The sequence below is a fragment of the Molothrus aeneus genome, chromosome 18, assembly GCF_037042795.1.
Source record: "Molothrus aeneus isolate 106 chromosome 18, BPBGC_Maene_1.0, whole genome shotgun sequence".
NCBI lineage: Eukaryota > Metazoa > Chordata > Aves > Passeriformes > Icteridae > Molothrus > Molothrus aeneus.
This window is the reverse complement of record NC_089663.1, coordinates 9749571-9775140: the sequence shown is the minus strand read 5'-3', so window position 1 is coordinate 9775140 and position 25570 is coordinate 9749571. Positions and strand designations below refer to the sequence as shown.

General features: G+C 52.7%; 1 protein-coding gene across 3 annotated transcripts in view; it reads left to right on the top strand.

Moving 5' to 3' along the window:
- Positions 1-15289, top strand: part of SGSM1 (small G protein signaling modulator 1) — a 38189-nt gene extending 22900 nt beyond the window's left edge. For all 3 annotated transcript variants that reach the window (XM_066561926.1, XM_066561927.1, XM_066561925.1), the window contains 13 exons: positions 474-612; positions 881-945; positions 1256-1401; positions 2310-2438; positions 2973-3155; positions 4792-4863; positions 5362-5943; positions 6660-6784; positions 7900-7982; positions 8197-8306; positions 8534-8630; positions 8985-9152; positions 9443-15289. In XM_066561926.1, the coding sequence (XP_066418023.1) occupies positions 474-612; positions 881-945; positions 1256-1401; positions 2310-2438; positions 2973-3155; positions 4792-4863; positions 5362-5943; positions 6660-6784; positions 7900-7982; positions 8197-8306; positions 8534-8630; positions 8985-9152; positions 9443-9531 (1988 nt within the window). In that variant the 3' untranslated portion in view covers positions 9532-15289. The remainder of the gene's footprint in view (positions 1-473; positions 613-880; positions 946-1255; positions 1402-2309; positions 2439-2972; positions 3156-4791; positions 4864-5361; positions 5944-6659; positions 6785-7899; positions 7983-8196; positions 8307-8533; positions 8631-8984; positions 9153-9442) is intronic.
- The last annotated feature ends 10281 nt before the right edge of the window (positions 15290-25570 follow it).

The following is a 25570-nucleotide window of genomic DNA, read 5'->3' as shown; positions in this document are numbered from 1 at the left end:
AGCTCCTGCTGTGCCTGTCAACTTCTTCATCCAAGTCTTCATCTCCTCTCTTGTGATTTGGATGCTCCCTTCTTTCCCTGAACTTTGGATGAGATCCTTTGAGGGATGGGCCTTTTCCCTTCCAGTGTTCCACTCTTCCTGGGACAGCAGCTGATTTCAATCCTGTTTTTCTCTCTGGAACCTCTGCGTTGGGTGTTGGGTTTCTGCCTTGGTCAGCACGAAGCAGTTTAAGATCAGCTTTCTGAATTAGCTGGTTAATTAGCAATGGTTCTCTCTCATCAGTGCTGTTTGTTCCCTTTCCTTTCTCCTGAGCTCACCAGTGCTGTGATTCCCTGTGGTGGCTCCTGCTTGGTTGCTGGAGCCTCCTTGGCAAGAGTGGGATGCTGCGTTTGCCAATGAAAGCTCTCTCTGTAGCTCCCTGACTGCAGGGCAGTGCCAGGCTGTAGCTGATGCTCCTCTCTGCCCTCCTGCAGTGCCCCAGGACCTGATGGATGCTCCAGGGGCTGTCCTGCCCCCCATATGGCAGCCCAGCACCCGCAAATCCTCCTGCTCCTCCTGCTCCCAGAGCGGCTCCTCCGACGGGGGCCCGGCCAATGGCTGCAGCCACGAGAGGTACAGGGGCACAGGGGCACAGCAGAGCCAGGGCTCGTGTCCAGGAGCCATGGCAGGGTCACTGGGATGTGGCTGAGGTGAGCCTTGTCCCTGCATCTGGGACATCTCAGCTGCTCCATAGCCTGGCAGCAGGAATTGCTGCTCTGAACCCGGGCAGCGTCCCTGCTGAATCCCTGCAGGCAAAGCTGGAGCAGTGGAATCAAAGCCAGGCTGAGGGGGTGCACAGGAGCATCTTCTCCTCTCACATCTTGTGTGTTTCTGTTGGCAGAGCTCCACTGAAGCTGCTGTGTGACAACATGAAGTACCAGATCCTGTCCCGGGCCTTCTACGGATGTGAGTACTTGTGACCCCCTGCTGCTGCCTTGGGATGTGTGACAGGATAAGGGATGAGGTCCTGGGCTGGGGGAGCTGGGACCAGCCTGCTGCATGTGCTCAGGGTGGGGAACAAACAGCTGGGCTCTGCCTCTCAGCCTTGAGCCCCATGAGCAGCAGCACTGGGGGTACAAGGTGAGGGACCTGTCCTGGTACAATCCCTGCTCCAAGGGCTGGATGTGGCTGGGTAAAGGTGTCCTTGCTTTCTCCTGCTCTTCATCCTCGTGTTTCCTGGAGTTGCACAGCTGAAGGTGTGGTGTTCCTGCTGCAGGGTTGGCCTACTGCAGACACCTGTCCACGGTGAGGACTCACCTGTCAGCGCTGGTGAACCACAACATCGTGTCCCCTGATGTCCCCTGCAGCGCCAGCGCGGGGCTCACCGTGGACATCTGGCACAGATACCTGCAGGACAGCTCGGTAGGGCCGTGCCCTGGGGACACAGGGCAGTGCCACTGAAGTGGGTGTGGCACGGGGAGGGGGTGAAACACGTCAAGAAGCTCCTCAAGGAGGGAAGTCAGCCGGGCTGTCCCATGAACAGAGCCTGAGGCTCCTAATCCTTGGCATGTGAGAGCTGAGGAGTGAGCACTGCTCTTCTTCAGGTGCTTCTGCTCAGAGCCAGCCTGCAGCAGTGTCTGTCACACAGGTGCTGCTGTCCTGAGTGGGGTCCTGATGTGTTGCCAGCTCAGGGGCACAGCAGCGGTGCTTTGGTGACTTTGTGGGTCACTCTTTGGTGTGGAGAGCCAAAATGTCCACCCACAGCCTATGGCTCTACTTAAACCCAGGCAGGGATCTGAGGGATCATGGGCAGTGGGGCTGGGGGCTCTCTAACAAAGAGACTAGACAGAGTTAAAAATAAAGTAGGGATTTATTGGAAGGCCTCAATGGGTACACCTTGGGCAGCACAAGAGCCCAGCCAGGGCTACACCCAAGATGAACCCAAAATGCATGACTAGTCATGGGGTCTCTCACTTTTATCAGTTCTGCTCCATTTGCATATTGGAGTTAATTGTCCAATTCCAGCTTTAGCCCATGCAGTTCCATCCTGCTTGTTTTTCCTCTCTTCAGTCCATGTTGTTTCTGCTCTTGGGCCTGAGATTTGGATCATTTGTCCTTGGTCCCCAGCTAGAGAAGGAATTGTTGTGTCTTCCTACTCTGTGAAGAGAGCTCACCATCCCCTAATATGAAGCTCAGAACACCAAAGCAGCTCAGAATCTGAAAAACACAAATGCTAAAACCTGCAGCATCAATTGTGGTGCTGATGGGTGGCATAGCCAGCCTGGGGACACCTGGCTGTGTCTGTGCCCTGACCCAGGCTCTTCCCACAGAGTTACGAGGACCAGGAGCTGCTGCGGCTCATCTACTACGGCGGGATCCAGCACGAGATCAGGAAGGCTGTGTGGCCCTTCCTGCTGGGCCATTACCAGTTTGGGATGACAGAGGCAGAGAGGAAGGAGGTTGGTGAGGGTGTGCCCTGCCCAGTGGAGGGGTCTGTGAGCAGAGGTCTGTTAGCTCCATGGAAGATGGTTTGAAGTAGGGGTGAGGAGGAAGAGCATGTTCCTGGCACTGAGGGGCTGTGAAGCAGGGCACTGGGCTTCCTGGCTCTGTTTTCCACCATGGAAGAAGCCTCAGCACACCCCTGTGAGCCCACTGGGCCTCATGTCCACTCTGGACTGGGCTGTAGGTAGGAGTGGGACAAACCCTTGGATCAGCAGGAATTGCTAGGGCCAAGCTTCTCACTGACCTGTGCAACTCCTCATGTTCAGTGCCTTGTGCACCTTGGGAGGGCAGGGAGGAGATGGGTGGGCAGTTTTCCATCCAAATTTCGCCACATTTTGTGCAGGGTAAGTGTGGCTGTGATGTTCACCGCCCTGTGTGGGGCACAGGAGGGGCTGGTTTGGGGCTCTCCAGGGACAGCCATTGCACAGGAGGGGCTGGTTTGGGGCTCTCCAGGGACAGCCATTGCCAGCCCCTGTCCCCCTGTGTGCCAGGCTGACGAGCAGACCCGGGCATGCTACGAGCACACCATGGCAGAGTGGCTGGGCTGCGAGGCCATCGTCCGGCAGCGCGAGAAGGAGTCGCACGCTGCAGCCCTGGCCAAGTGCTCCTCGGGGGCCAGCCTGGACTCCCACATCCAGAGGATGATGCACAGGGACTCCACCATCAGCAACGAGGTGAGGGCTTGGGCAGAGCCCACCCAGAGTCCCTGTGGGGTGCAGACACAGGTCCTGCCCAGCCTCCTCCCCTGACCTGTGCCCGCCTGTGTGTCTTGCTGCTCCCTGTGGAAGTGAAATACTCAGGATTAGCTCCAGGGAAGATGGTCTGAAGTAGGGGTGAGGAGGAAGAGCATGGCACTAAGGGGCTGTGAAGCGTGGCACTGGGCTTCCTGGCTTCCTTTTCCGGCATGGAAGGAGCCTCAGCTCACCCTCAGCACACTGTGTCATCCAGCACCTTGGGACTGGCTTTTAGCAATACAGTGAGGAATGAGGTCCACAACCCAAACCGAAGGGTGTGGAGGGAAAAGCCTGTGAAAGGAAAGGCAGTCCTGGGAACAGAGTCCAGGGAGTGTTTCCATGAGAGTTTTGTCCTTGGAGGAGAAGAGCCCAGCATGGCAGAGCATTCCCTGACCTCAGGCTGCTGGCCCAGAGGGGAGGTGAGCGCTGGAGATTTGATCTGCTTCCCTCTGGGAAGTTTATGTGGGTGCTTTGGGAAAGAGATGAGCTCAGCCCCAGTCCTGCAGGCTCTGTGTGTGCCCAGAGAGGGAGAGATGCAGGGAAGGCAGGTCTGAGCCATGGGCAGAGTGGAACTGGATGCTGAGCAGCTCTCAGAGGTGCTGCTCAGTTGGCTGAAGCCCTGGGAATCATTCCTATCCCCTCAGCATCTCCACTGTGGCTCTTCCTTTGGACCCACATGTGGGAAGGGAGCTGGCAGAGTGAACACACGAAAAGTTCCCCTCTTTTCCCATCTCAACCTGAAATTTCCTGTTTTAAGTGCTCCCATGGTAATGGAGGAAAACTGTCGCCCTTCCTTTCCCCACCAGAGCCCTGCCCAGCAAACACCCACAATACAAGGGTGGGGACAACTGCTGTTCTGAATGTGCTGTATTTTCTTAAAATCCTATTGTTTGTGTGTGATGTCATGGCCATGCCTTGCACCTCTGCTCAGTTAAGAGGAGGACTTGCTCTCATTGTGGGCTGGTTGTTCAGAGGGGCCCCACAGAGCCAGGCTGGTGCCTGCAAAGCCCAGCCCTTCCCTCTGTGCTTCGACTGGAAGCCAGAACAGGGTACTCGTGACTTTGAGAGGAGCTGCTTCCACCGAGTCTGGATTAAAACATCAATATTTGTCCTTGAAGAAAAGGAAAAAAGCATGAATATGCTTGGAGGGAGTGTTTTATAGCCTGACTTCATCGTTTATGTAAACGGAGCTGGGCTGAGCTGCATTGCTGCCAAATTAGGACAGAGATTTGTAGAAATTCTCACTCCAGGGAGGCAGCATGACCTCCATGCAGGCCAGAGGAAAGCAGCTCCTTCAGACCCAGCACACAGCACTTGAACAAAGTTGCTGTGTGCATTGACCTAACAAAGCTTTGCCTTTATCACCTCCCCAGCAGTGTCAGGGGCTGAGGCAGGACGCTGTGCTGGGTGATGCAGCACCATGGGTGTGACAGGAAAATCGTGGGTCAGATATTCACTGGGTGCATTTCTGCTTGTTCTTCACCTGCAGAAGTGCCAGAGCTCTGCTTGAGTTCCCTCACCCTGACCCCTTTGCTTTTCTTTTCTTTTGTTTCTCATTTTCCCCTGTCCCCTGCAGTCCTCGCAGAGCTGCAGCTCCGGCCGGCAGAACCACGCCCGGCTGCAGAGCGACTCCAGCTCCAGCACCCAGGTGAGCACCTTGTCCCTCCATTCCTTGTCCCCACGGCTCTGCCTTGGCTTGGGCTGACCCCTCACCACAACCACAGCGATTTCTGGCAAACAGAACCAGTGTTTGAAGAGGTGAATGAGTCCCCAACCCGCTTTGGAGTTACTAATGTCAGATCTGTGCTCTGCTTGGGGTGTTCAATGTTCACCTGCCAGCTCTGCCCCGTGGCCTCACACCTGAAGGTCCATGGCTGTTCATGCCCAGGTGTTTAATTTTAACACCTGTTGAAATTTCTGCCCAGTATATAATGCCAAGCAAAGTCCTTTGGAGCAGGGATTTGTGGGCTTGGAGTTGTGCAAATGACCAAGCACTGACTCAAGTCCAGGCAGAAGAAGATAAGGGGGGGTTTTTCTCCCTCTCTACTGCTGGGAACATGGGCACTATGAGTGCACAGCTCTTGGGGATGTAGTGCCCATATTCCCAACATTTACTGAATGCTTGGGATGTCTTCCCACTTTGCAGGTGTTTGAATCTGTGGATGAGGTGGAACAGACTGAAGTAGATTCTCAGCTGGAAGATGGCAAACAAAGCAAGATCCCCAATGGGACAGTCCCCAATGGCACGTGTTCCCCTGATTCTGGGCACCCTTCTTCCCAAAACTTCTCCATCACATCGGGGTTCTCGGAGCGCAGCTTCAGCAACGAGGACAGTGCCCTGGAAACCACCAAATCCTCATCCAGCTCCCAGGGAAAGGCTGCTGGCTCTGACCTGCCAGCCCCACCAGACACAGATGGTGTCCAGCAGGAGAAGCTGCAGGGCCAGGACAGCCTGGAAGGGGAATTTCCCACTGGTGGAAGCGTGGATTTTGTCCCCATGGGTGAGGGCTCGGCGGGGCTCCTGCGTGACAGTGACACTGTGGCCCTGACTGTGGTGGAGAGCTGGGCAGACAGCGAGGCTGAGAAGCAGAGCCTGGTGGAGAGTGAGGACAACCTCTCTGAGGAACCAGAGATGGAGAGTCTGTACCCACAGCTGGACTCTCTGACTGTGACTGATCTGACCAGCAGTGAACCAGCTGCTCTCTCCTCCACAGGTGTCACCTACTCTGTAAGTGCAGACCTGGCAAGGGGGGGTTCCTTCCTGGCTGCCCTCCAGGACCCCAGAGCAGTTGGGGTGGGAAGGGCCCTCTGGAGATCATCCCCTGCCAAGGGAGGGTCACCTGGGGTAGGTGACACAGGATTGTGTTCAGGTGGGTTTGGGATGGGTCCAGAGAGGGAGATTCCATGCACTCCCTGGACAGCTATTCCAGGGCTGTCACCTGGAAGGGAAGAAGTTTTCTTCCTGCCACCCTGCATAGGAAGAAGTTTTTCCTCATGTTGTTGTGTTTCAGTTTATGGCCATTGCTCCTTGTCCTGTCACTTGGTACCACTGAAAAGGGTCTGGCACTCTCCTTTTGGCACATGATTTGAGATGTTTGTATGGATTTATGAGGTTTCCTCTCAGTCTTCTCTGGACTGACCAGGCCCAACTCCTGCAGTCTCTCCTCATCAGAGAGATACTTGAGACTCCAAATAATCTCTCTGGCAGCTCCTTGTCTTTCTTTATCTGTGGAGCCCAGAATTGAGTACCACACTCCAGATGTGCCTCACCAGGGCTGAGGGAGGGGCAGGATTTACCTGCATTTGCCCTGTGCTGATCCCGCAATTGGGCATAGAGGGGCTCCCACCTTCCACCCAAAGTCTGCCCTGTCTCTCCACTGCCCTTGCAGCTCTCTCCCTGCTTTTTACTAGAAAACAAATCAACTCTGCTCTTGTTTTGGGCAGCCAGAGCTGCTGGACATGTACACGGTGAACCTGCACCGCATTGAGAAGGACGTGCAGCGCTGTGACCGTAACTACTGGTACTTCACCCCCGCCAACCTGGAGAAGCTCCGCAACGTCATGTGCAGGTGGGGGCTCTGGGGGCCTTCCTGGGATTCACCTGCAGGCTGGAGCCTCAAACTGTGGTGTGGTTATGGAGTTTTGCTCCTTGCCTTCCTCCCCTCATCACCCCAGCACTGGGGCCGCAGCTCGAAGGATGCGGCAGTTGCCAGACCAAGGTGTCTGGCTGTCCTTCCCCATCACTGCTGTGTCCTGGGGTTTTGGACAAGGCAGGGGCTCCCTGCTTCTTGGAGCATGCCTGGCAAATGTTTTAATGAGGATCAGCCCACAGAGCTGTAGTGCTAATGAGAAAGTGCCTGAAGCACCGGGATGGTTTGTGCCTGCCCAAAATCCCAGGAGAGAGCCAGACCTGGGTGCATTTCTGAGTCCTTGTGACTCAGAGCTTGCCTAGTGACACTCACAGGCTCAGACCAGCTCCAGCTCAGCTCCTGCTTCACAGGCAGTAAAGGCTAAAATATTATTACTCATCTTGCAAACATGAGGAGAAGCTGCTGTTCCATTGGTGCTGTCACTTCACCCGACAGCCAGAGCTGGAGATCTCTGCTGAGATTAGACCTTCAGCACAGCACATTTTGGAAAACCAGTGGGCAGGATGGGAAAGATCCTTCCCTTGTGCCAGCAGCAGATCTGAGTCCTCTCTGAACACATTTTGCCTTGCTACCAAAAAAGGGAAGATATCCCTGCAGGGCTGGGTGCTTCCTGGGACACTGGGAATGGGAAGGGGAGGCAGGCAGTGTCTGCAGGGAGAACCAAGGGAATGAATGGAGGGAGAAGGATGAGAATGAGAGATGAACAAGTTCTATCAGTCTCTGCCCTTTAACCAGTGACCCCGCTGTGCTGTGCTTTCCCATTTTGCTTTTCCCTGTGCTGATTTGCCCTGCAATGGCCACGGCACAGCCCTGGAGTGACCCTGGATGTGGCCATGGCAGGGTGTTGATCCAGGACTGTGCCATGCCTTACCTGGGGGGCACCACAAGAATTTAATCATTTGCAGCACAGGGATAACAGAATGAACAGATGTGATTTACCCCAGCATCCTGGGAAGGGAGACAGGGCATGGGCAAAGGAAGTGACAGGTGGTGGCACTCAGGTCCCAGGTCACCTCTCCTGCTCTCTCACACAGCTACATCTGGCAGCACATTGAGATTGGCTATGTGCAAGGCATGTGTGACCTGCTGGCCCCTCTCCTGGTCATCCTGGATGATGGTGAGTGCCTCTGCTCTGCTTTCCCTGTCCCTGTGGGGGGATGTGCCAGGTGGGTGGTGGCCTTTTGCAGTGGAATGCCTGAGGTGTGGAGCAGGATCCCTTTTGTCCCAGGAACCCACCCTGGGGCCAGGCTGGACTTTCTGGAGGGACATTGCTGCTGCAGGAGCAGCAGGGCCCATGCAGCCCTGCAGTGATGTCTCTCCTCCCTGCACAGAGGCTCTGGCCTTCAGCTGCTTCACCGAGCTGATGAAGAGGATGAACCAGAACTTCCCCCATGGAGGAGCCATGGACACCCACTTTGCCAACATGAGGTCGCTGATCCAGGTGAGAGCTCCTGGCATGGGGATGGCAGCTCCTCACACCCAGGGGGGAAAGCTGGTCCTGGAGGGGCTGGGGAGCAGGAGGGACAGCAGGGGCTGGAGCAGTGTGTGCCAGGAAAGGGAGGGAGGTGCTGGTGCAGTAGGAGAGCAGTGGGATGGAGGGAAGTAGGCAGAGGGATGGCTGGTGCCTTGTGTGTGCATTCCTGAATTTCCTTTTGCTTTTCTTGACAGATTCTGGACTCTGAGCTCTTTGAGCTGATGCACCAGAATGGGGATTACACTCATTTCTACTTCTGCTACCGATGGTTTCTCCTGGACTTCAAGAGAGGTGTGTGCTGAGACTACCCAAGGGTGGGGCAGGGTCTGCTTCCAGGCTCCTCAGCAGGTTTAAACTTTAATTCCTTTTCACTTTTCCTTGGTTAATGTCTGGCTGATTGTTCTGTCTAGATACAGAACCTGTTGTTCCAGAGCTGCTGCTGAGCTTTTCCATGAGTGTGTCCTGGGGCCTGTGTCACCTGCTGCTGGGCAGAATTTTTCTCCCCACAGATGACTGACAGACTGCTTCCAGCTGGAGCAGGTTCCTGTGGGAAGGAAGCACCCAGTGTGTCTCCCCAGTGCTGCTGTGAGCTCTGTGAGCCAGGGTGGGGTGAGTGGAGGGGTAACTGCTGTTCTCTGCTCACAGAGCTGGTGTATGATGATGTCTTTGCTGTCTGGGAGACCATCTGGGCTGCTGCTCACGTCTCCTCTGCTCACTACGTGCTCTTCATAGCCCTGGCCCTGGTGGAGATGTACCGGGACATCATCCTGGAGAACAACATGGATTTTACAGACATCATCAAGTTTTTCAATGGTACAGCTCGTGCTCTGTTGGGCTGAGTTTGGGGCAGCTGCTCAGGTGTGGGAATGTTCAACAGCCAGAGCTCTGAGGGATCTGGTGGGGCTGGAATCCACCTGCCCTCCTCAGCAGTGGCCAACCTGGAGGTGTTGGAGGGAGCTGAGGTTTGGGCTGGTTCGGGATGGCTCTCCAGAGCCAGGTGTCCCTGCCAGGGGAGGTGGAGAATGTGGCAGCACAGGGATAACAGAATGAAGAGCTGGGGGCTGGGGGCTGCTCTGCTCTCACCTGTCTGGTTTGTGTTGCAGAAATGGCCGAGCGCCACAACACCAAGCAGATCCTGAAGCTGGCTCGGGACCTGGTCTATAAAGTGCAGACTCTGATTGAGAACAAATGAAGGACCTGGAGCAGACGAGGCACCCAAAGAGCCAGGACTCCCCTCCGAGGCTCCCTCCCTTCTCCTGTCTCTCCAAGTGCCACACCTGTGGGACTCAGGTGGTGGGACACGTGCTGCTAAGTGAGCTGGGAGTCCCCTGGGCTCAGCACAGGCCCAGGCTCAGACCTTCTGCAGTGACTCAACCAAAGATCCCTCCAGGTGTGTTCCTGTGCCTGGAGCAGGACCAGGCCGTGGCTTCCTGGCCTCGGAGCAGCTGCTGTGGCCACCAAAACTGCCCAGGCATTGCCACATCCCAGGGTGCAGCTCGGGGGCTGGGGGAGCAGAGCTTGGTGGCACAGAGGGGAAGCTGATTCCTTGGAAAGCTGCTTGATTCCTTGGAAAGCTGCTTCCTTGGGCAGCCCTTCCCTGTGGGGTGGGAAGGCAGCCAGCCCTGCGAGCCCAGGCAGCACAGGGATGCTGCCAGTGCTCAGCTTCTCACTGACACAACAAGGTTCTGCCAGTAATGGGGGGGACTTTGATCACAGAAATTCCTCTTTTGATCTTGTCCCTCAATGCATTGCTTCCCCTTCAATATTTTCTTTTTTTAGGGCTCTGTTTTCTCCCTGGGATTTTACATTGTTCCTACAATATCTGAGCACACAAGAGGTTCGTGTCTGGATGGATTTTCAGAACAGCTCCAAATTCAGCATTGGGGTTATTTTTCAAAGTCCAGCCTCTGTAATGTTCTCTGAACACTGGGAAATCTGGTCCTGACCTCCTCTGGGAACTCCAGGCTGGAGGTTTTCTTACCTGCCTTACTTTAGCTGCTTGTGGTAGGAGTCTGGTCTCTTGTTCCTCTGAGCTCTTGTGAGGGAAGGGCTCCTCAGAAGGCAAGTCAGAGCTCCTGATTATCCTGACTTTCCCTCTGACAGCTTCAGGGCTGGCTGTTGAGTCCCCTAAACCCACTGAGCATCTCCAGTTAGGTCTTGGTGGGCTTTTCCCACAGGCCTGTGAGAGGAAAATAGCCCAAGGTCCCTGAGTGGGCTTTGCTTTGGGAAGATGCCCTTGTGTGGCCACTTTTCCCGCACAGCCTGGAGCCCAGTGCATGAAGTGCCTCTCCAGCTGCTGTGTCCCACACAGGCTGCCCCTGCAGAGGCTTCGGAGTCATTTTTCAACTCAGGTAAAAACAATGCAGGAAAAGGAGAGGGGTGGGTGGGTGGATGGAGGGTCCAGCCCAGCCAGGGAGGGCAGTGCTGAGGGTGCTGAGCTGGAGCTCTCTCTCTGAGGGTACTTTCTCTCAAGTTTTGCTGCAAACTTTTGTGTTCCCCTTGGTGCAATGTGTGCTGTGTGTGTGCTCTCCTCTGGCCCTGCTCCTGCCTTGCTGCTGGAGTGCTCCCACAGGAGGGGAAGGGGCCCTTCCTCCCTCCTCCTGTGGATCATCTGTCTGTGCTGGTTTGTGTTGGCTCGTGGCATGTGTCAGATGTTGCTGGCAGAAAAAAGGTGGTTGTCAGTCTGCACAGGAGAAAACTGCTGCTTCAGGGAAGGGCTGAGCAGCCTGGTGGAGTGGTTTGCTGTTTCTCAGCAAATCAGCAATTTCTGTATTCTGGGACATGGAGGTCACAGCTGGAAAAGGCAGTGGCACATCCTGAACCCTTTGGGGAACGGGCTGGGGCAGGGGGAGAGCGATGGGCAGCCCTTCACTCCTCATAATCCCATAAAGAGATGTGTGCAACAATCTGGGAAATTCCCTGAAGCAGTAAAACCCCAAAGGGTGCTGGACTGTGGTAGCACAGGAAACAAAGAGCTTGAGATCTGCCAGTTCCTGTGAGAATCTTTCATCTTTCCACCAAGCAGAGTGAAAAGCTCATGTCCTCCCTCCTTCCAGGCTGCTCCTGTTCCCTCAAGGCTCTAGGACAGATCTGTCACCTGTCTAGAGGGAATGGGAAGTATCTGTTCTCCCTTTCCTGAGGGCCAGGGTCACCTTAAACACCACCTGACCAAGCAACATTGCTGATGCTAAACCTTTCAAGCTTCTTTCCTTGGTTTTTAAACAAAAACAGCCAAGAAATTCTGCACAATATTTGCTGTCTGTATTAACTGAGAGTGTCTTTGGGCCGCTCAATAGCAGTGTTTTTTTGAATAATTTCTGGAGGGGGAGGGAAAAAAAAGTATTTATTTATTGATTGTACCTGACTGTGTGTCCTTGTGTGCTGTGTGAGTGCGCGCTGTTGTGCAAATGGAGATAGAAATTTTCAATGTTATTTACGATATCTTGTAAATGTTTACCAGAGAATTGTGTCTATATATAATATATATACAGTATAGAGAGAAAATATGTCAACTAAGTGGGTTATTTTTTGAGGGGAGGGTGGGGTGAGAAATCTTTTGCTTCTAAGAACTGTGTGGTTTCTATAGCACCTATTCCATGATGTGCCAATCTGTCACTGTCCCTGTGCTGGGAGAGTTGTTCTGGTGGGGCAACAGGAAGCTCAGAGCAGAGCCACCCTCACAACCTCAGTTTGGCTTCATCTTGCTTCTGGCTTTAAGACTGGACAAGAGGAAAAAAAATTAAGGAAAAATAATTTTAAAAAGCTTTGTTTCAGCTGTGTTGCTGGGCAAGTTCTTGTGCTTGTGGGGACCCACAGCGAGACCCCACCAGGAGCTTGGGGCTCTCTTTAATGCTTAAAAGCTGCTAAGAAGCTGAAAAGCAAAGGTTTTGCTGTGCAGCTGTTTGTGGGTCTTCTCTGGGCTCAGCCTCTCCTGCCTGGCTCTGCCCCCCTGCAGGATCCCCATGAGATAAAGCCTTGTTCTGGAATTCTGACAGGGGCAGTCATGGTGCTGGGAGCCAGCAGGGATCTCTCCCAGCTGTGCAGCCCAGGATGGCCTGTTTTTCACGCAGGAGAGGCCTGTCACCAGGCTTGTCCATATACAGTAATCTTGTCTGGCCCCTTGGGGAAGAGGAATGTCTCATCCCAGCAGCTCTGTGCAGCTGAAATCCCCCCCACAATGGCACTGCCAGCCCAGGACTATTTTAGCCTGTGGGAACAGGGACTGGAGCTCTGTGCCTTAAACAGACAGAGGGCAGGGTTAGATTGGATTTTAGGGAGAAATTCTGCACTATAAGGCACTGGCACACCCTGGATCCCTGGAATTGTCCCAGGCCAGGTTGGACAGGGCTTGGAGCAACCTGGGATAGTGGAAGGTGTCCCTGCCTATGGCAGGGGGTGGAACTGGGTGATCTCTAAGTTTCCTTCCAACCCAAACCATTCCATAACTCCACACCTTCTGAGGAGATTGCTGCAAGGGTGGCATGAGCTACCAGCCCACGTTCTCTGCTCCAGTCACTCTGAGCTGAGCCTGAGGAAGGAAGAAAGGATGGGCTCCATGGGCTGAGTTCGGCTCCCATCACACCCTCACTGAGCACCCACATTGCTGTGGGGTTTGTGCTGAGCTCAGGTAGTCTCAGTGTGTGTAAATCCACTGAGTGTTTGTGTCCTGGCCCTGTGTTCCTCAAATGGATTCTCTTCCTGCATTTGAGCTTTCTGCTCTTGCAACCTTCCAAGGAGCTCCTGGTACCCATCTCTTTTGGTGTCACCTGTGCAGATCCTTTAGAAGTTGTGTTTGTTCCTAAATGTGTGATTTTTCATAGTTTTTCTCTTGCTGTGTTGAGTCCCTGAATGGCTTTGCTGTGAATGTTTTTCACGAAGATTGAGAGGTTTGGTTTTTTGGGTTTTTTTTGTGGGGGAACTTCCTGCTGTGTCCCTGTCCTGCTCTCATCCAGCCCCTGGCATGGGGAACATCCCTTGACTCATCCAAATGCACCTGGTAGTGCAATGTGAGCCAGCAGTGGAACTGTAGGTGTCAGCCCTTGTCACTGACCGGTGGAAAAAAGGCTGAGAGATGGAACTATTGAAGAGATGGGTCCCAAAATCCCTGGAGACACAAGCCTTGTGGCCAAGAGCAGTTTGTGGGATGAAGTTCTTATTATTCTTTGTTTTTTATTTATTTATTACTTATTTTGCCTGACTATTTCTCCTGTCTTTCTTGGATTTTCCTGAGGTTGGTCCCCTGCACTGGGAGCCACAGTAGCCAATGGGCCTCTGACCAGGGACTGGTACCAGTTTTGAGATCCTCATCCCCTAAGTTTCCTTTTGAAATATCTTACAATATCAAAATCACTTTAGTTTTGGGATTCTCATCCCCTAAGTTTGCTTTTGAAATATCTTCTGATATCTAAATCTCTTTTCTCCAGAGGAACAGTGGGAGCCTCTGAGCATTTGATCAGTAGGACCAAAATGATGGTCATGTCATCAAAACCTCTGTCTTATTTCTCATTCCATTTGGGAATTTCCCTGAGTACTGAGCAGTTCTGGGCTTGTCTTCAGCATTTTACTATCGTGTGAGCACAAACTGATAGAGCACAATGTGGAGATGGAGTTCCAGCCCTTCCTAGCACCATGGAAGGGTTGGAATTCACCAGAACCTGTGTCAGAAATTCCTGTAGAAGCTTTTTCAGATGCCCTGAAGTAGATCAAATGCCACTGATTGTTCCTGCTTTTCCACTCAAGGTCAGCATCCTCATTGCCCTGAATAAGCAATATTTCACCAATTAAGGCATCTAAACAGTTGTGGTTCTTAGTGTGACCACTTTTCTGTCCTCTGGTGGCCACGTGGGCCATGGCCACACATTCACACAGCTCAGTGTGTGGATTCCTTCCTTCCCAGCTTTGCCTGAATCCCGAACTTCTGGAGAATGTACACAGTTTAGAATAGCCATGGAAGTCTTTTAATGTGTCTAATCTAATTTCTAATTTAATTTTGGATTGGTGCATATTCCACCTTAAATTCCTGTTCAGTAGTTTAATAGCTTCCTTTTATAGATGGGTTTTGCACATGGAGGCTGAGCAGAACCTGTGGATGGTGCTGCAGGGAACAGTCCCTTCTCCACGGTGGCTCCTGAGCCATCAGCAGTGGGACATGACTGGGAGCAAGGGCATTTTGCATCAGTGCTTTGGTGAGGAGGGGAAAAGCACCATTTATCCTCTTTTTTTTAAATTTATTTTTTAACAAATTAATGCTAAAGATTAAACTATGCACAAGATCTTAAATACATGGAAGTTTTAGGAATGAGTATGGCTTTGCTGCTAAGGACAATAAAGAATTGAAAATCCTGATCGTGGATACTGAGAGACTAAAAATGTCATTGTTGTGGCTATGTAAGATTGACTTAAATTCTCAGAAATTCGTTCTCTCTGGAGAGTAATTCCCAGAAGCCAGGGAAGAAATTGTTTTCCCAAACAGAATTAATGAAAAGCTTTGAAAATGCAACGTGGATGTAACCTCAGACCCACGATTGTCACTTCCCTTGTTCAAGGAGTGTTCTGGAGAGCCTGGCAGGGCAGCAGGGTGTGACAGCCATCGTGGGGCTCTGTGGGACAGGGAATTACCCCTCAGCACAGGGATTTGAATGTATCTGGTGTCCTGGCATTAGACTTTTCTGTTGCCCTACACAGAATTGCTGCTTTTCTCTGTTGGATGCCATTTTGGTCTCTGGGAGTTGCTCGATCTGAGCTTAATGAGCACTTACAGCTTTTAATCTATTTGTAGAAGTGCTGCTAATGTTCTTAGATTATCTGAATTCCACACTGTGGTATAATATCTGTTTTATATTATTTTATTCATGCTTTTGGTTTTTTTTTTAATGTAAACTGTTCCTTATTGTTGTTGAGAAAGAAAAATTAAAGCTCTATTCTCTATGGTTAATGTATTTTCAAATCAATCAGATCTTGGTGGTTCTTTCTGTCTGTGTGGTCCCTGGGAAGGCAGTGAATGGGGATACCCTGAGCAGGGAGTGCCCAAAATGCTCTGCATTTCCACACTGCTCATGGATTTCAGAGCCTCTTGTTGCTCATGGTGAGTGTCCCCTGTGCTGGGGAGGACCTGGGCTCCTTTTTGCACCCTCCTTGCCCTCATTGTCCTCACTTTTCCCCATCCCCTGCTCAGTCCAACTTTGCTGAGCTCTGGGCAGATGTGTGGCAGTGACACCTCCTTGGTTCTGCTGGCACTGTCACCTCTGTCCTTTTTCTTGCTGTACCCTCCTGTAACGTGGAGAATTTAAACTGATGGTGAAACAGAGCGATGGAAGAGGAGGAAGAGCACTGGGGAAGGGCTGGGCCAGGTCCTTGGTGCTGTGTGGAGTGAACTGCCCCAGAGAGAGCAGATGGGGAGTGACAGAAGGTCCTGGTGTGTGACCGTGTTCTCAGGGGTCAGAGGATGAGGGAGGAGATGAGGATCTGACTCTGTATTTCAGAAGGCTTGATTTATTATTTTATGATATATATTACATTAAAACTATACTAAAAGAATAGAAGAAAAGGTTTCATCTCAGAAGGCTGGCTAAGCTAAGAATAGAAAGGAATGCATAACAAAGGTTTGTGGCTCAGACAGAAAGTCTGAGCCAGCTGGGCTGTGATTGGCCATTAATTAGAAACATCCACATGAGACCAATCCCAGATGCACCTGTTGCATTCCACAACAGCAGACAATCATTGTTTATATTTTGTTCCTTACGCCTCTCAGCTTCTCAGGAGGAAAAAATCCTAAGGAAAGGATTTTCATAAAAAGATGTCTGCAACACTGGCATGGTGGCAGCCCAGAGCTGGGCCGTGGTGGTGATGGTTTGTACCTGTGTGTGGTCCTGTGCTGCCAGGTGAGCTGGGCAGGAGGTGAGGGAGTGCATTCTGCAACGGTGCTCAAAATGACCTTGGACTTGATGTCGTTCTTTTCCCTCAGTATTTCCTGGATCAGTCTCCAGACCTTTCAACTGGCACTGATAGGATGGGCTGTGATGCCTTTCTTGCAGGGAACAGGAGGGACAAGGTTTTCATCAAAAATGTGAGGAGGACAACTGCCTGTGCTCCCTGCTCAGGGCTGGCACTTGTCACCCCTCTGGACTCCACAAGATCCTTGGGTGCTTGTGGATCTTCCAGCTGTTCCATGGGGGGATGCCAGGCGTGGAAATAGGTAAGAGGTGCCCCCATCCTCCTTTCTGTGGTGTCAGTTCCTGCACTGCTGTTGGAGGGGTCCACATCACCCCAATGTTGTGTTTTAAGCAGCACAGAATTTAACTGCATTTCTAAAAATGGGAATGCAAGGAAAGCTGGATGCTCGCTCCAGATTCTTGCCTCTACCTACTTATGAGAAGAGGCTTAATTAAATAAATCCTGGTATTTAATTAATCCTTAATATGTTTGCTTCTTTAGGCATGTTTGCTCTAAAGGCCCAGCCCCAGTTTCCAGTGCAGGCTGAGGTTTGCAGGGAGCTCACAGCTCAGAACTTCAAAAGCTGATGAAGACACTCCCCAAACACGCAGAGTTTGCAAAATGCCAGGGTGGGATTCAACCAGCCCTTGCAAATGTGTTAATTACCTGATATTAATTGGCAACCTAACCACCAGAGGCCACATCCCCAAGGTGCCAAAGCAGGAATGCTCTGTGCTCTGAGCAGAGAGACTGGCAAAATTCCCACCTTTCGGATGGAGGAAAGTAAATGATCCTAAAAGTGAATTTCATTAATTTTTAACTTGGGATAGTTTCTCACAAAAGCAGCTATCCTGAGGTTGTGCTTTGAAGTGCATGGAAATTTCCATCAGTTGCCACCTCCAAGCAGTGCAGGAGACAGCAGCTGGTGGAGCAGCTCTGTCCTGTGCAGGAAGAGAAACCATTCCAACCCCTCGACAACAACAAGGGCTCCTCAGGAGATGTTGAGGAGGGGTTGGATTATGGGAGCTCCTCCGAGGGGTGGTGGCAGCCCCAGGACTTTCCATGCTCTGTTTTGCTCCTCTGCTCCCGAGCCCAATCCTTTGGCTCCCAGGGGGCTGTGGCAGATGAACCAGTTTGGCTGTGGCCCAGGGCTGGGTGTGATGGGGGGCACTGGGGGCTGTGCTGGTGAGCCCAGGTGCGAGTGCTCGTCCTCACACACCCTCCTGCCAGGCGCAGGCACGTGGCACTGAAGGACCCAGAGTATTTATAGCCCTTGTTAACATGCATGAATGGACATGCTGAGTCCTGGCACAAACATCTGCCCAGGTGGGTGCTGTCCTGGCAACACCCTGAGCTCTCTCTGCTGCCTTAAGGTGCTCCAGCACCTATTTCACAGAGGCCTTTTGCAAAGGAAAACGAAGCTGAAAATTCAAAGGCTGATTCACAGCTGTAGCAATCCCTGGGTAAATCCTGCAGAGAGGCCCAGTTTGTACAGGCACCACCACCTGACTGATGCAGGGTAAAGGGCTGACAGCCTTGGGTCCCTACCCAGCCCTGCAGCACTGGGGGCTGGAGGACTGTACAGCAGGGATTTTGTTAGCCTGGGATTGGGAATGTCAGGGCAACACAAGGTTGTTTGGGATGGAAGAGACCTTAAAGTTTGTCTCACTCACAGAGGCACCTTCCACTATCCCAGGCTGCTCCAATTCCCATCTAACGTGGCCTTGGACACCTCCAGGGATGGGGCAGCCACACCTTCTCTGGGCACCCTGTGCCAGGGCCTCAGCACCCTCACAAGGAAGCATTTCTTCCCAAACTCCAATCTAAACCTCCCCTTTGTCAATTTAAGTTCTCCTTTTGCTTGCTTTGAGTGCAATGACTGAGGTGAAGCAATCCATGCTCTGGCATTTCCAATGAGCTGTGGATGTACCTCACAGCCATGAAAAACGAGCTCAGATCCAGGAGACAACAGCACAGGGATGTGTTAAGCCAGTCCTTAAGCACAAGGAAGCATGGTGCTGTTTCCTGGAGCATTTCTCAGGAAGTGAAAGCATTTCTGCAAGGCTTTGGCAGCTCTGTTGGAACAACATGTGAGTGCTTAGGAGTTATCAGAGAGCTCTGTGATAGTGCAGCACCCAGATTATCTGTGCTGGTTCAGTGGATTTTTCTGAGTAGTTTCCAGGAGTGGAGAGGTTGTTGGGGAGGAAGATGCTGCCGTCACTGCACACAGCTCGGGGTTCAGTCTCTTGTTTAGTGACTGACCTGGCCCTTGGGTGGATGAGTTTGAGCTTTTTTTAGTCCAGCAAATGGAACACAGATCCTCAGCTTTATCGCCGTGACTAAGGACGTGTTGTTGTTGGCTGAGTTACAGGAGTGCTCTGAAATCTGAGTCACTCTTCTGCTTGGCAAAACAAAAGCAGACTCCCAGGAAATCTGCATCCTTTTGTTCTCCCCACAGCCCCCCAAGCCTGCCATGTGCTGCTGGCTGATAGCACAGGGATCACCATGGGGCCATGTCCTCACCCAAACCAGTGCAGGCAAAACCACCAGGGATTATATAACTGGCAACAATCCCACACCCACTGGTTCTTCCCTCTGTTGCACTGAAACCTCCGTGACGGTGCAATCTAACAGCTCCTTCCTACTGGAGAGCATTATACATACAAATTTGACACTCAATTATCCTTGTTTTTTAGTCAAGGATTCCTTGGCTATGGCTGCTTTCAGCAGCTGAGGTTTAACAGCCTCTGCCTTCCCAAACTTCTCCTTTCTGGAGGAAGAAATATTGTGTGGACACCACGGTGTAATCCCACAGGCTCCACACCCCCTCAGAGGGGTGATGCCCTTTCCAGGGCCTGGCAGAGCTCAGCCTTCACAAGGACTGTGTGTTTAACAGACTATTCCCTTTAAAACAGGACTCTCTCTCCTGCCTTCCTCCTCTCAGCCCTGTTCCCGAGTCAAATTTGAGGATGGGAGAGGCAGCAACCCCGTGGCCAGTGAGGTTTTATTGGGAAGGCAGTGCCAGGGCTGTGCCCTCCCTGTGCTCTACTTGCTCTCTGTGTAGCTCTGCACTGATTTCCATGGTGGATGAGCAAGAAGAGGTGGGAAAGGAACTTTTAAGGATAGTTGCTGTGGTGGTGATAGAGAGTGGGAGGATTTCCTGTTTTCCTTTATGCAGATTATATGTAGTGGGCAGTGGAGCACCTTCCTGCAGTGCTCAGTGCCTGAGGTGTGTGGGGAGCCTGTTTCCTCCTGGGGCTCATCCTGAGCTGTCACCAACAGTTCTGAATGTGACCGTGTTCACAGGGGTCTTAGGATGAGGGAAGAGATGAGGATCTGACTCCCTGTTTCAGAAGGCTTGATTTATTATTTTATGATAGATATTATATTAAAACTATACTAAAAGAATAGAAGAAAGGATTTCCTCAGAAGGCCGGCTAAGAATAGAAAAAGGAAGAATGATAACAAAGGCTTGTGTTATCACAACTCGGACTCTCTGTCCGAGCCAGTTGGGCTGTGATTGGCCATTAATTAGAAACAACCAACATGCGCCAATCCCAGATGCACCTGTTGCATTCCACAGCAGCAGATAACCATTGTTCACATTTCGTTTCTGAGGCCTCTCAGCTTCTCAGGAGAAAAAATCCTAAGGAAAGGCTTTTTCATAAAACGTGTCTGTGACATCTGAATTTTGTGGGAGCAGTTACCTGGTGGAAGGTTGCAAGGCAGGACACTGAATTGCTTCCCTGCCGAGGACCAGAGCATTTCAATGCCACGTGGGCCTGGGAAGGATAGCAGGGGAGCACTGGAAAAATCAGTGTTCCCCTGACCCAGACAGGCAGTTTTTGCATACACCTCCACCTTTTCACATAACAGGAGCAACTGGCTCAGCAGGAAGAGACGGAGACTGTTCCTGGCTGGAACAAAGGAGGGGATTTTGTCGCACCCGCCAAAGTCAGGCAGGGGTGAGACAGGAATGAGACAGAGCAGGGGCTGGGGGGGTCTGCCTGGGCCCCCCAGGTGTTTTTTCCCTGCCCTCACTGTGCAGGTTTGTCATGGGCAGTGTCCATGTGCCATTTGCAATTAACCCATTTCTCCACTGCAGGGCACTGACAGGCTGTGTGAGAGGAGCTAAATCACCCGAGCAGCCCCACTGGAGCACAGAACATTCCCTGGTGCTCCCTGCTTTATGCCATTCTTAGCTCAGTTCTGAAGAAATCCCAGCCTGGAAGTTAATTGTATGGTGGAGAGGAGAAACAGTGGCATTACTCATCTGAGGAGTGGAGCCTTTTGTTTGAAAACTGTATCTGAAGAATGGAAACTTCATAGATAAGGGACCTGTCATTCTTTTCTGAGTGCAGGCACTCCTTCACTGTAGATTGCTGCTTGCCATCCCTCTGAGGGCTCCGGTGAAGTCATAAAACAGAGGGTCAAAGCTCAGATGTCTGCAAGATGGGTCTGGAAGCGTCTGTTCACTATTGCCATCCACACTGCAGGGTGGAATTACAGCCCTAATTCATATACATGGGGTGAGAGGCCAGGGCTCTGCATTTAACTCTGCCCCTTTTGGGGTCACCTCTGCTCTGCTAAATGCTGATAAATGCAGTGGGACAAAGATTCACACAGGGTCTCAGGTGGGGACAGAGCACACGGGAAGAACCTTTCCAGGAGCCAGGGCTCTGCCACCTGCCAGGTCCTGTCCTCAACCCCTGCTCACTGCAGGACACACACTGGGGTGTTAGAGTGTGTCCAGGGAAGGGAACAAGCTGGGAAAGGGTCTGGAGCACCAGGAGCAGCTGAGGGAGTTGGGGGGCTCAGGGGGGACCTTCTGGCTCTCCAAAACTCCTTGACAGGGGGGTGCAGCCAGGTGGGGATCTGGCTCTGCTCCCAGGGAACAAGGGACAAAACCAGAAGGAAATGGCTTCAGGCTGTGCCAGGGGAGGTTTAGATTGAATATTGTGGAAATTTCTTCAGAGAAAGGATTGTCAGGCACTGGAACAGTCTGCCCAGTGAGGTGGTGGAGTTCCATCCCTGAAGGGATTTAATGAAATGTCAATGTGGAGCTCGGGGACATAGGTGGCCTGGGTGGGGCTGGGGTTGGACTTGATGGTTTTAGAGGGCTTTTCCAACCCAAAGAATTCTGTGATTCTAAGGGAGCAGCAGCACTGGGGTGGCAGTGGGATGACAATTCTCCTTCCTGGTGCCAGAGCTGGGCTGCAAGGGCTGGGCTGTCACAGCCGGGGGGTTCTCATCTCCCCAGCGCAGCACCACCAGTCCCACAGTTCTGCGCTGGTCCTGCGCTCCATCCATTCCCTTTCTCACAGGTTCAGGGTGTCCCCAGGGCAAGAAGGGCTGGGTGAGGGTGAGGATCTGGCCCCTGAGGCCCCACAGGGTCGGGCCCGGGCCTGCTCCGTGCCCCTCAGCGCCGCCATCCCGCCGGCATTGCTCTGCCCCAGGCCTGCCACAGCTCCAACCAGGCTGAGTTTCTGTGGCCACTTTGAAGCTCCCAGGTCTCACCTCCCGGGGCATTCACCAAGGCACACGCTGAGGCTGCTCCTCACACAGTGGGAAACAAGACAGCAGCTCCTTGGGAACAGGGCTGCTCTCTTGAAGTGTCCATTTGAATGCGGCTCCCAGGCTGTGAGGCCTCTGGAGCCTGGCATGCCCAGTTCTCTGGCTCTGTCGCTGTGTAGGTGTTTTTGTGGAGGGAGCTGCCATTAAGTGGCTCCTGAATAACTGATCAGGCGCTTTTCTCGTTCCTTATGACTTTGCTGAGAGCCCCGTGTGCTGGAGCAGGGGTTCCCAGCCATGGGTGGAACAAGAAGCGCTTCAAAGAGGTGTAAGAGGCAGGAACACCCTCCTGGCAGAGGCGCTGATCTGAGCCATGGATCGCCCTCATCTCTGCTGGAGCTGCAGGGAAGGTGCTGGCTGAGGGGATGGGTTATGGCTTGGCTTCTGGAAAAGTGAAAAGGCAAATGAGTCATGGAATTGGGATCCCTTGGTGTGGTGAAGATGAAAGGGTTGCTAAGGTAGGGAAAACACCTATATTATCCTGATTTGGGAGCAAGGGGGGAAGCTGTGGGAAAGCGATCTTAATTTAATTGGGATGTGGGTGGGAACAGAGGAGGCAAGGCAAGCTCCACATTCCTGCTGTTGTTACAGGGCTGGATGTTTTTGCTGCTGAAACTTTTCCTCTTGCTCCCATCCATGCACCTGCTAAGGGGCAGCTACAGAAACTCTGTCTGGCTACCTTGGAATGGATCACAGAGAGATCCAATGGCTCAGGAGCCCTGTGCCTGCAACAGAAGGAGATTTGAGCTGGTTAAAGGCAGATGAATGAGTTCCCCATGGAGAGCAGGGACACAGGACCTGCTGCCTGGTCTTTCCCTGCCGTGCCAAGAGGATGAGGACATGGAGATGCATTTTCCTTGTGCCATGGCATCACCCTGGCCCCTGGCCAGCCCATCATCCACACTCTCCTTCCTCCTGCCATGAGTCATGGCCTCGCCTCGAAGCCCAGCCGACTTTGGCCTCCTCGGCAGGGAGCCACACCTTTGGTAATGACAAAAAGCAGCACTTGGAGCTTTTGAACTGTGACAGCTGTGGCATGGAGAGGATGCCAGTGGGCAGATCCCATGACTTGGGTGCCATTCCTGAGAAGGGGACTAAAGAGGAACACTCCCTGGTCGGAACAGAAATGTTTCCTTTCTGATTCTCTCTGCTCTGAGGCAATGTTTCCTGGACTGGGCTCCAAAGCTTGCTGCCCTGAGGGTGACCAAGGGTGGCCACTGGTAGACACAAAATTGGATTTTTTACCTGGTGTGTGACAAGCCAGTAATGACACATTTGAGAGAGACATTGATTATTTATTTCAGGGTTGTGCAGCCTGGGTGCTCAGTGTATTCCACAAATCCAACACACCCCACCGAACTTTCCTGCTATTATTTATACACAGAAATTCAGAGTTAGTAACTTTCCAAGCACAATCCTTTTTTAGGATTTGTTAGTAATTTCCATCCAAGTTGCTTCTCCACATGCCCAGGGGAAGGGTCTTCACCTGGGCAGGGTCTTTCTGACCTGTAGGTGTGATTTTTATTATTGTAACAAACATAGTTCAGCTATAGAATGTACTGGCTTTGAAAGTTACCAATGTTTACATAAACATACATCAGCTTTTAATTCATGTCCTTAAAGCTTGTAGTTTTCAAGGGTGTCCTTGACTAAGGGATGCAGCTGTTGCCTGTTCCACTGATTAGAATCAAAGAATCCCAGAGCAGTTGTGGTGTGAAGGGCCCTCTGGAGATCATCCAGTCCAACAAGGCAGGGTCACCTGGAGCAGGTGGCACAGGATTGCATCCAGGTGGGTTTGGAACGTGTCCAGAAAGGGAGACTCCTCCCTGGGCAGCTGTCCCAGGGCTCAGCCACCCTCCATGGAAAGAGCTTCTTCCTCATACTGAGGTGGATCTCGTGTTTACTGCTCCTTATCACTGGGTACCACTGAACAGAGCCTGGCACCACCCTCTTGGCACACGATTTGAGATGTTTGTATGGATTAGTGAGATTCCTTCCAGACTGACCAGGCCCAGCCCCTGCAGCCTCTCCTCATCACAAAAATGCTCCAGATTTAGATAGATAATTACATTATCCTTGTGGCCTCTGCTGGACCCTGTCCAGTATCTCCTATTTTAATTTATCCTTGTCCAGAAGTGGACACAGTAAGATAATCTTGACGCACCCCACATTTTCCAGCCCTACCCACGCCCAGCCGCTGTCCCTCGGGACGGCAGTGCCGGGACTCGAACCCGCGGCCCGCGCGGAGCAGGTGGAGCGGGGCGGAGCCAATCGCGGCCGCGCTGCGCGGGAGAAGCCCCGCCCACGGCCCGCACCGCGCGGTCACCATGGCAACAGCGGCGCTTCCCGCGGGGCCCCGCGGCCGCCGGGGCGAAGGGGCCGGACCGGCACCGGGGCGGGACATTCCCGCCTCCCGCCGCCCTCCCGCCGCCTTCCCGCAGCCCCTCGCTCCGGGGAAGCGCCGAGGGACGGCCCCCTGCCCGCCCCGCCCCCGGCCGTGCCCGGCCGCCGCTCGCCGCCCGCCGCCGCCGCCGCGGGGGAAAGGCCGCTGCGCGCCCAACTTCACTTCAAGCAACTTCCCCGGTGCGGCGGAGCCGGCGCCCTGTTTTGCGGAGCGAGCAGCCGGTGCTTCGGCTGGGTGAGTGCTGCTGGGTGGGACAAAGGCGGGCAGTGCTCGCTCAGCCGTAGGGTCGGCACGGGAATCGCTTCCCCGCTTCCCCCGGGGGTGCCTCGCCCTCCTCGCCGGCTCCGGGGCACCGGGCAGGGGGTCCCGTGTCCCGGGGTGCGCTCGCCGCTCCCGCATAGCCCCGAGCCCCGCTGCCGGACCTCCTGGCTGCTCCTTCCTCACTGCGTCAGAACAAGGGCTGGTGTCCTCGTGGGTTAAAAAGAAAAGAAAAGCCCCCCTCCAAAAAATCCCGTTCTGTGGTTCCAATTCGGCGGCCGGAGGTGGGATGGGGTTGTAGGTGGTTTTTGGTGGATGGTGGTGTTGCTCGTGGTTCTGAGGATTAGAGCGTAATTTTGTGATCCACGCGGGTTGCAATTATCTGTTCCTCGCTGGATTAGGGATGGTAATGTGCTTGGAGGTCTTAAATGGACAAATAAAGATGCTCCCCCTTTCTCCCCCCCTGGTTTACAGCCGGGCGACGGCTCCTTGGGCAGAGCAGGAGGGATTCAGGCTTTCCCGAGAGTGGTATGTGACTCCTTAATGCCTTGGATTTCGGGAAATATATTATCAGCTCGTTAAAATTACTTCGAAGTGCCAGTTTAAAGTCATCACGCTTCTTTTTGATTGAAGATGCACATAGCTTTGTTTGTTGGCCTCGTGTGGCGTAGAATCTCAGGATAGTTTGGGTTGGAGAGGATCTTAAAGCTCATCTCATTCCAACCCCCCTGCTAGGGGCATATATTTTTGTTTTGGAAGCGCTTGGGCGGACAGATATGTGTTGTTCTGGTGATACGCAGATCATTTGTTAATTTTTCCTCCTAACTCCAAATCCAAGCGGTTTATATGTGCACGGAGAGACCTGAAGTGCTGCTTCTGGGTGGAAATAGCTGCTCCAAAAGATCACGTGGAGGTCAGTTCCTTGAATTTGCGCGAAGTTGTGCGCTCGGATTTGGGAGGGAGCAGCACTGGGATTGTGGATGGGTGAAGCTAATCAGTGAAATCCCAGAATTTCCTGTGTGGTGCTGCACGGAGCCGGGTGGAAAGCTTTGCCTTCCTGAGCCTG